The sequence below is a fragment of the Acinonyx jubatus genome, chromosome B2 (assembly GCF_027475565.1).
Source record: "Acinonyx jubatus isolate Ajub_Pintada_27869175 chromosome B2, VMU_Ajub_asm_v1.0, whole genome shotgun sequence".
In the NCBI taxonomy this organism is placed as follows: domain Eukaryota; kingdom Metazoa; phylum Chordata; class Mammalia; order Carnivora; family Felidae; genus Acinonyx; species Acinonyx jubatus.
The window spans coordinates 134,624,091-134,634,174 of NC_069385.1; the positions used below are offsets into that span (position 1 = coordinate 134,624,091).

The 10,084-nt window shown below is 41.5% G+C and overlaps 1 protein-coding gene across 1 annotated transcript in view; it reads right to left on the minus strand.

The window, feature by feature from the left end:
* Positions 1-10,084, minus strand: part of RANBP9 (RAN binding protein 9) — a 90,440-nt gene that overhangs the window by 14,753 nt on the left and 65,603 nt on the right. Inside the window, exons 6-10 of the mRNA XM_053223170.1 lie at positions 9,724-9,908; positions 6,948-7,060; positions 5,490-5,598; positions 2,802-2,992; positions 1,504-1,648 (exon numbers count right to left, since the gene is read on the minus strand). Of these exons, the coding sequence (XP_053079145.1) occupies positions 1,504-1,648; positions 2,802-2,992; positions 5,490-5,598; positions 6,948-7,060; positions 9,724-9,908 (743 nt within the window). The remainder of the gene's footprint in view (positions 1-1,503; positions 1,649-2,801; positions 2,993-5,489; positions 5,599-6,947; positions 7,061-9,723; positions 9,909-10,084) is intronic.

The window sequence follows — 10,084 nt, forward strand, 5'->3', positions numbered from 1 at the left end:
CCTTCAGCAACTACAAAGTAACTGCTACCGTGTAACAGTTCCGGGCACTTCACAAGCTCACTTTCTTGGTCCGTGCGGCACACAGAAGATGCTGTCGCCAAACCCTTCCGGTGAGCTTGCTTCCCTGAACGCAGGTAACAACAGGTCTCTTTGGCAACTGCTCTGCCATGAGGAGGTATTTCAGACAAAACCCCACAAACTGCCCGAATTGCCCCCAGTCCTGCCACAAACAATGGCAGAAGCCTCTACCAAGAACAAAGTGCTAACATGCTATATATAAAGCACATACGCACGCACGCACCCATATTCCATACAGAATTTTCAGCACGACACAGTCCTCTATGTCACTATGTCATTTCTACCGTGGAAGACAACCCAAATCCCCTCCGTACAAGACGGCGTTTTTTCCTACTCTTCTCCTACCACGTTTGTGGACCGCCATTATGACCTGTATACATCACAAGCCATTGCTTCGGCAGGCTGGCGCTTGGGACAGATCATCTTGATACTCTCATTACTCTCCTGATTTGCAATACTGATTCTCACACATACGCCTTTCTCCAGAATCCTATTTCCCATGTCAAAAGTCAGATCCCATCCTTTCTCCTTCAGTGAGAAAGTTTTGCACTGGTGAACATTATAACAATTCATGTTGTAAGACCAAACCAACCTCAAGTTGATAAAATCTACACATCATTTTTCATGTGTATTATTTTTTTATCATGCCACTAGTCCTGAACCAAAGTGAATTCAGATACTAGATGATCTGGGCAGGCTGATTTCGTAAGAACTCGTATTCAAACGATTACATTTCGTGAACCTCGAGGTTCGTGAATATTCAACCCGAATATATGTGACAGGACGGTGACACACACATCTCTTCTCTCCCAGCTCTCTGAAGCCGGAGACCAGGCCCGGCAGAATGTCTGACATCCGACGGGTCCTCGCACTGGGCTCATGGTACGCTTACTAAATGGCCGAAGGTCCCTCTGCTGCTACAAGCAAGCCCCACCCCCTAAAGTCAGGCTTTCAAAAAAGATTCTTTGTCAAGTTAGTTACCTGGAATTCAGAAAACCTGATGCACATCTACACAAAAAAAACCCACAGAGAAAAAGACGGTTGTAAACGTACCCTACGTTACTTCTACAGAGTAAATGAACGACTGGGACTTAACCTGGAAATACAGGCACAGCATTACGTGACCACATGTACAGGCCGCTGCCCACAGGAAGCCCAGAGGCAAGGAGTCCAGTGTGTATGCTTACAGCCCGGCAGAGGGAAACGGGGATGCGGAGCATGACGAAGGAGCAGAGGAAAAGAGGCTGCCGGCCCCCGGGATCCCAGAGAGTCTGGGACTCACTCCTCACCCTTTTGTTCTCTGAGGACCTGGGAGCACCCACACCCCCTATGGACGATCTAATTCAAGTTCTCCAAATGGTTAAAAATGACGACGCTAATAATTAGGCTGCTTATAGTAATGTAAAAGCTAGGGAGACCACACACCTGGTGAAGTTATTAACTTGCTGTGATCGTGACATGTTTATACTGTTCAGTTCTGGTACATTCAAGTTGGATGACTGGTGTTTACTATGGCAATAGGATTGATGTGCTTTATTTGAGATCACACCATTACTACAACTTTCAAAACCTGGGGAAAAACAAGAAAAAGAGGCATGAAAACAGAAACAAACACCAACTTACTGGTCAGTTGTAACGACTATATGCCCATATTCTGATCTTGCATTTAAAACTTTTCTAACGTGGCAGAGTCCATGCATTGCTTAAACAAGAAACATAACTTCTTTGAAAGGACAGACGGATATTAATTGTGGGCTGTAATTATCATCTCCTCTAACATTTACTGAAGGCTTAATTATGGATCTTATTTAATCCCCCAAGCTCCCCCATGAGGCCTGTGTTCTCATCGCTCCCATTTAATGCACGAATACACTGAGGCCAAGAAGTCGTCTGGGCCCGAGTGAATGTATGAAATTCAAGAGGGGAGGTGGCGAAGGGTACAAACGTGAGAATCACATGCAGTGCACAGGATGGCGATGTAAATAAACCGAGAGGTGGTAATGTAGAAAGGTGCATGCCGACTGAGGAAGAGCAAAGGTGTTACTCTATGAAAGGAAAGAGGATGTGACTTTTGCTTTAGAAGGTTAAATGTACAGAGGAAAGAGAACACGTTGGGAAGAACAGAATGAGAGAGACCAGCAGAGGAAGACTAAGGAAGGCTGGAAATAAACCTGTAGAAGTGATGTCCTCGAAGGCAGGAAAGGAGAGAATTTTAGTTCCTAGAACACCAAAAGCCTGAGAGACTATGACCGGTGAGCCCAGAGAGGGACATGAGAAAATGAAGCAGACAGAGCAGAGGCCCGGTGGGGAAAGAAAGAGAAAGCAGCCAGCCCAGCTAGCGTGGGGGTCGGTGGCCGAAGCCGCCACGGCCACGGCACCGCCTTCACATTTATATGGGATTAGAACACATGGGTTACCTTTTACCTTTACCAAATATCTACTGATTTACTTTCTAGAGACAGCTCGAATGTCGACTTTTGCTTATGAAGATCTGCTAATAATCCATTCTCAGAAACAGCTCTGCTTCAAGTTACCTTCTGGTACTAAAAACACACGAGTCCGATCCACTTACAATTTTCCTTCCAGAGCAGCGCTGAGGTCAAGTATGTGCGTGTGCAAAACAGCTATGTGGAAATGTCCACGTTTCAAAAAATTTTCATTTTGGTTCAAAACTACAAAGAAGGGCAAACACTTCAAAGTAACATCGTAAGACTGAGTCTCACCAGAAAAATGGGCGCTGCTTCCTTTGCCTGGTGCTAAGCTGTGGATGCTCGATCCGTGACTGGGGCTCATGCTCGGGCTACTGAAAGGTCGAGGGCTGACAGGGTAACTGTCCTGAGATTTTGGACTCCGGCCTCCCAGACATCGTACTTCACTATCTGTACCATTCACCATTTCTATAAACTGACGCACTCTAGAAAGATAAGAGACAAATTTACTTAGGTCATTTTCAAATTTTTTTTATGTTTATTCATTTTTGAAAGACAGAGAGAGACAGAACACAAGCAGGGGAGGGGCAGAGGGAGAGGGAGACACAGAATCCGCAGCAGGCTCCAGGCTCCGAGCTGTCAGCACAGAGCCCGACACAGGGCTCGAACTCACAGACCACGAGATCATGACCTGAGCCGAAGCCGGACGCTCAACTGACTGAGCCACCCAGGCGCCCCTACTTAGGTCATTTTCAAAGAGCAGTTTATTTAGTAGCAACAACAGATCTCTGAAAGGAAATACCTTATGGACTTGTATCTATCCGTAAGTGTGGTCTTTAGATAGTGTGCTAAAAACACTACATGTAGTTTCATACACTGTGCTGCTTAGAATAATTTAAAAATTTCCGGAAAAACCAGAGTATAAAGCAAAACACACTATCTCTCCTTTAATTAAGATTTACTAAGAAGGACGTCTGGGTGGTTCAGTCGGTTAAGTGTCCGACTTCAGCTCAGGTCATGATCTCATGGTCTGTGAGTTTGAGCCCCGCGTCGGGCTCTGTGCTGACAGCTCGGAGCCTGGAGCCTGCTTCCGATTCTGTGTCTCCCTCTTTCTCTGCCCCTCTCCTGCTTGCACTCTCTCTAAACTAAACAGACATTAAAAAATTTTAAAAAAAAAAGATTCACTAAGAAAATGAAGGAATCCATAGCTTAAAATCAGAAGACTTCATTTTTGAAGCTAAAAATAGTTTAATCAAATAATATTTGCATTTGGCAGCAAGTCCGATGGCGTGCAAGAACACGATACGCTTTCGTGTACAGCTTTCGTGTACACATCACGTAGATGAAGCGCCTTGCTCCACGCCCTTCCTGACTGCAACTCCCATCTGCAACCTCTTAACCAAAATGTGCCACACTTAAAATTTTACTCTTAAGCAAAACCATTCTGACACTGGCTTACAAAGGAAGGGTTTCTGGTGGGGCGCCTGGGTGGCTCAGTCGGTTAAATGTCCGACTCTTGATTTTGGCTCAGGTCATGATCTCAGGGTCATGGGATCGAAGCCTGCAAAGGTCGGGCTCTGTGCTGGGCACAGAGCCTGCTTGGAATTCTCTCTCTCCCTCTGCCCCCCCCCCGCCCCCGCCACCGGCTCACTCTCTCTCTCAAAAAAAAGAAAAACAAACACAAAGGGCGTCTGGTACTTAGAGAGTTGAAATATTAGGCTTCATAACACCTGAATTTTAAAATAACAAAGATTCATAACACCAATAAGAAAGAAACGCCAAATTATGATGGCTATTGAAACAAAAGCTGCAGAAACGAAGTGTCGGCAAGATGTGGGGACACCAGGACTCTTGCATACCACTGGCTGAGGCTGTAAAATGGTGCAGGGCTACAGAGCTCTAAGGATTAATCTCCTCCAAAAGTGAAACAGATTTACCACAGGTTCAACAATCCCACTTCTGGGTATATACCCCAAAGAGCTGGAAGCAGGGACCCCACACAGATATTCATACACCACCCCTGTTCACAGCAGCGTTATTCACAAGAACCAAAGTGGAAGCGACCCAAATGTCTATCAATTGTTCAGCTTCAAAAGGAGGGAAACTGACACATGCTATATAACATGGATGGGTTTTGAGGACAATACGCTGGGAGAAATGAGCCAGTTACAGGAACAGACACTGTTACGCTGTCTTTTATCTAAGGCGCCCAGAGCAGCCGAATTTAAATTCACAGAAACAGAAAGTAAAATGGTGGTTGCTGGGAGGCAGGGAAGGGAGAAATGGGGACTTCAAGTTTCCATTTGGGAGAATGAAAAAAGTTCTAGAGGTGGATGATGGGTGACGATCAGAGCAATGTGACTCCACTTAATACTACGCAAGAGCACGGGGTGCCTGGGTGGCTCCGACGGTTGAGCGCTGGGCTTTCGATTCTGGCTCAGGTCATGATCTCACAGTTCGTGAACACGAGCCCTGCGTCGGGCTCTGCACTGACAGGGCGGAGCCTGCTTGGGATTCTCTCTCCCCCACTCCTTCTGCCCCCCACCCCCACTGGTGCACGTGCGTGCTCTCTCAAAATAAACTTAAAACAAAAATACTACAGAAGTGCATGTGCAAAAATGGCAAATGTTACGTATATTTTACCACAGCTTTCAAAATGACACAGACTTACAATAAGGTACTCTGCAGGAAGAAAAACAGATATCCACCTTCTAACTACAATTTTAACATTTTTAAACAGATAGCTAGCACCATAGAAGAGCAGGAACATAGCAAGAGATGCCATCTGCTTATAATCCTACCACAAAAGTGTTTTTTACAAACTGTTATGGAGACGTGCTGTATCACAGAATTCTATGTAAATACCTGACACGAGGTGAAACAAAAACTATTAAAACATGAAAACAATTCTGATTATACATAACACACACACACACACACACACACACACACACACAATAACGTTTTGTTAAACAAACTCACTTTAATGTGAAAAGGAGATTAGGATTTCTTTCAAGTAAACTTGGGTATAACTGTTGTGTTGTTTCAATGGCTTCTCCCATTCTTCCTGCTAACACCAATTTCTGAATTCCTATTTAGAAAAAGAAGGCAAAAGATTAATTTTTTAAGAGTAGAAACATAAACTTAGTGGACCGTCAAAAAAAGAGTTAGTCAAAAAAAGTATTTAAATTACGGTGATTAACTTCCATTTCTTTTTTTGTTTTAAATCATAGTTTCTATCAGGCAATCAAGGAACAATTTCAGACACATTAAAAAATTAGAAAAACAAGTACTTTCATAAACTATTTCTAAAAATCATGAATTAATATACAAGTAATACAGAAAAACATCTGTGAAGCATTACTGAAGTCTTAAACACGAAGATTAAAAGCAGGGACGTGTTTACGGCATACAGTGTGGTGCTGGCTTCACGGAATCCTTAAGCCCCAACTCTTCAACTTACACACTAAATACGTCAGCTTCTATCTAATATGCCAATCATATCTCAGTAGAGTGTTGTGTTTTTTTTTTTAAAGACCACAGCAAACATTAAAGAGGTAATATTCAAAATGCCTTATCAAACATGATAACCTTTTGAATCCAGTACTGAGAGAATGGGTAGCCTTGGAGTAAAGTCTGAATTCAACATTCACTGAGTGTTCCCCGCTGTCAGGTAAGCTGTTCAATTACATGATGGGCACACAAAAAAAGTGATCGTCTCCGGTTTGCCAGAGCTTAAACACAGCGAGAAAGACAGACAAGCCTACAGTTGGTGACAACACAATGGAGTAAGTGTTCTTATAGCAGCGCGACCTATAAAAACATCGCTTTCACCCATCACGTTGTTTCGATGCCTAGGGTCTCGTCAAGCCACCCCCTCCCTGGTGGACTTAGCTGCACCACTGTCACTTAGGAGGCTAACTGTGGGAGCGACACACTGACGTGCCCCCCTGGTAGCCCGGGCCGACAGCTCTGGCCACAGCACCGGGACCCGGGCAGTACAACGGAAGACCAATACTACCTTAAGGTTAGCGAGCGATTTGAATGCAAAGGTTTACATTGCTTTGTACGTATTATCTCTGCTAGTCTCTAATCATGGGATTACTTTACCAACTACAAAAAAAAAAAAAAAATTTTTTTTTTTTGCTTAATGTTTACTTCCTAAAAGCTAAAGCAAACATTTTTTAAGAAAAAATGGTAAACATTCCTTATAAAACTTTCTCCAAAATTCTTTCTACATCCGGAACGCTAACCCAGTCTTACGTGAGTGTTTTTTAAGGTGGTCTTCAAAAATGTCAGTGAAAATAAATTTCAGAGGCATCCATTTTAAGTTAATATATTTGAAAAGATCTTAGTTTAAAAAATAAAATTTCTAAAAATTGATATAACCAAACCTATAATCTGAAAACAAGTGTTATCCATGCACCACAGGGTCCTTACTTTGTCTATTCTTAATGGAAGCTAATTCTTCTAGAACGGTCTGGTCTGTAGATCTGGCAAAGGCCTCTGCTGTGGCACAGTACCCATGGTGGACTAAATAAGATGAAACCATTCTTAAAATAAAAAGAAGAAACACACATCTTTTAGTCAAGAGAATACAGGCTTCATACTACAAAGTTATATAAAACAAGATCTACTCTGATGTTACAAAACCAACCTATTCCCTTGAAACCAGGCTTTAAGAACCTCAACTTTAAAGTTAAAAAAAAAAAAATCATTTTGTTCTATTCATGTCATATTTCCAACAAGGCAGCTGCAAATCCCATGTGAAGAGTGCTCTCCCTAGGAGTAACTACCACTAGACAGGCAAGGACATTATACAGCTCTTGATTCTTGGCTCCCCGTTATCCCCGGGGCCTTTCCTACTATTCCCATCCTTATATTCAATCCCACTAACCGTAATTTCGGTTTCATCTTTATTGCATGGCTTATCCCAGTGAAGTGTCAGCATTTTATAAAATACAGTAATTTTTAAATAACAGATTAACTCTTTGTGTCGTGTGGAGCTCGACTCCTTTCTGTGCTCCTCAGTTACAAGAGATGGGGTCACAGGAGGCGAACACAAGAAACGCTAAGGTGAACCTGAGAATCTTCCAGAACGAAGTCTCTGAGGGCGATTCTACTAATCAATGAGAAATTGCCCTTCTAATCTAAATCTATTAGTATGACTGCACACACAAAAAACTGACTCAGCTGTGATTTACGTGGAAGTGCCATACTTCCAAAGAACAAGTGTACTTTTTAAAAGGCCATCAAGCGGTCAAAACACATTTACATCTAATCACAAAAGGTTACAAAAACTCGACTCAAGAATATTAACCCAAATAACCAATATATCCAAGTATTCAACTCCTAAACCTGCCTCCATCTGGCACTACTGAGGCCCTATCAAAATGGGGAAGGAAGCTGTGGTTCCGGAAGGAGGGACTGGGGAGCAGAGGGGCAAATCTCCAAGAAACAAGATTTTTCATTTTATTTCATCCAATTGGTCAAATTAATTTAAAAGGGTAGGGAAGAACTGTTTTAAATGGACCCCCTAGGAGGTCATGGTGAGTGTCACTTTTGTAAAGGACGTGGTGGCGGTGAGGGTCCTCACTGGACTCTGACCACAGAATTAAGATAAACAAGGTTTCCTCTACTACTCCCCTTCAAGGATGCTCAGCGGCACCCATTTTTAAAGCATGAAAGGGAGGTGACCCCGGGACAGCAACCTATCTGAGCTCTAACTCATGGTGACCACGAGACGTTCAGCCAGACTTCACTGCTGGGTCAAGTGTGCCGGCAAAGACTACCAGTGGAGAGCTTCTGTGATACCAGATGATAACGGCTCCAAGGAAGAAGCATGTTTTCCAAATTACCATCATGTCTTCCAATCACTATCTCCTCCAAAAAACACACACACAAAATTTTATTGTATCTTTAAGTTTACAACTGTTCAAAGCAATTACACAGACATTTAAGACACACTGTCGGATAGATGGTATCTCCAAGCCTTTGCTATTTTCTTGGGTGAGAGGACAGCAGTGAAAATGACTATTTAAATTCACTGGTACTTAGTTTTTAAGTCTGTACCATTTCAAGCTTTCAGAACTACTGTTTAGTGCTACTGACACCCAGGTGTCATCTCTAGCCTTTTCACAAAGGTATAGTCTACAAAGTTGACTGTCACAGGACTTGCATTTTCCTGCTGACTTCCATAATGAAATTCTATTTTTTCATAAAGGAGTTAAGATAAAGGTTGTTCAGTTTAGAGTACTTTTACTGACACCCATTGTTTGCTGCTACCCATTCTGTATCATCCTAAATCCTAAGTATTAATCCTGCATTTAGGAATCCTCACTCCATATTCTTAACTCTTTGATCTTCATTCTTTTTGCTTCCTCTTAAATGTCTAATGAGAACATATAAAAGTAAATTACATTAAAAATAATTAGTGATTCTTAAGAATTCCTGCCACAGAATGCTTTTGGTCAGATTTTCCTATTTAGAACAGAGGCAATTATAGCCTCCCTGAATCTCCACGAAAAATAGTAAATATTTAGCACAACAGGAATCCTAGTAAGCAAAAGTAGCTGGTATTATTCTGACAGAGTAACCCACACACTGGAAAAATTTAGTCAAAACTTGAAATACAAAATGTACATCCCAAATGTGTATTCCAGTACATTAACTATACCATTATTTTAACTGGATTATTTTTTTTTTTAGCCCCATAAATATGCGAACTGGACACAGCCAAGTTCATGTCCAAAACCATGAATTATACAACCTAAATTATCTTCCTGAATTTGTCTTTTGCGTTGGCACTATTAACAACAGAATCAAGTAGCCTATGGAAATCGTTAAATCCTATTACTAAGGATAGCAAATGAATGAACCCAAGCTATCTAGTGTCACTGTATTTTGTCCTCCAAATCAGTAAGACCAGATACGAAATTATTTTTAATCGCTTAAGCAGAGTGAATTACTTTTTATAGAGATTAAAATATCATCACTACATTAAAATTATTAGGATATATAAAAATTAGTTTTAATTGTTTAAGAAAAGTAAATTACTTTATTTATAGAGACTTAAATGTAATCAATGATACACTAAAATTATTAGGATAGAAATTAGATTAAAATGCTTCAATAAATATTCTTTCATACTAGAAGAATGTTTCATAAAAATATATATATATTTTTGAATAACGTCCATTCAAACTTCCTCACTTACTTTTGTATCATGGTCTGCCATTCGCCTTCCCGATCTCCAATAGGAAACCGGTCTATCTGTGCCTGGATTTTGGTTCTCCACTCTCGCATATAGTCTTCTATATCAAACACGAAAGGATGCTGCCCGAAATTGGCATCCACGACTTCTCCTGGTGTTTGGAGCCCCACGGTGGGATATAAATTTGGCTGTAAGACAACACATTTCACTAGCATCTATCTAACTGTTTTAAAGACTCAGTCATTCTTTCAAATGCTACCTTTCAGAATTTTACTTCTTGAATAGTTTAAAATCTCAACCAAAACCAGCAGAGAAAGAAAATTAGCTAAAGACAAATAAAAGTAAGCAAATAATCTAGGTGAGA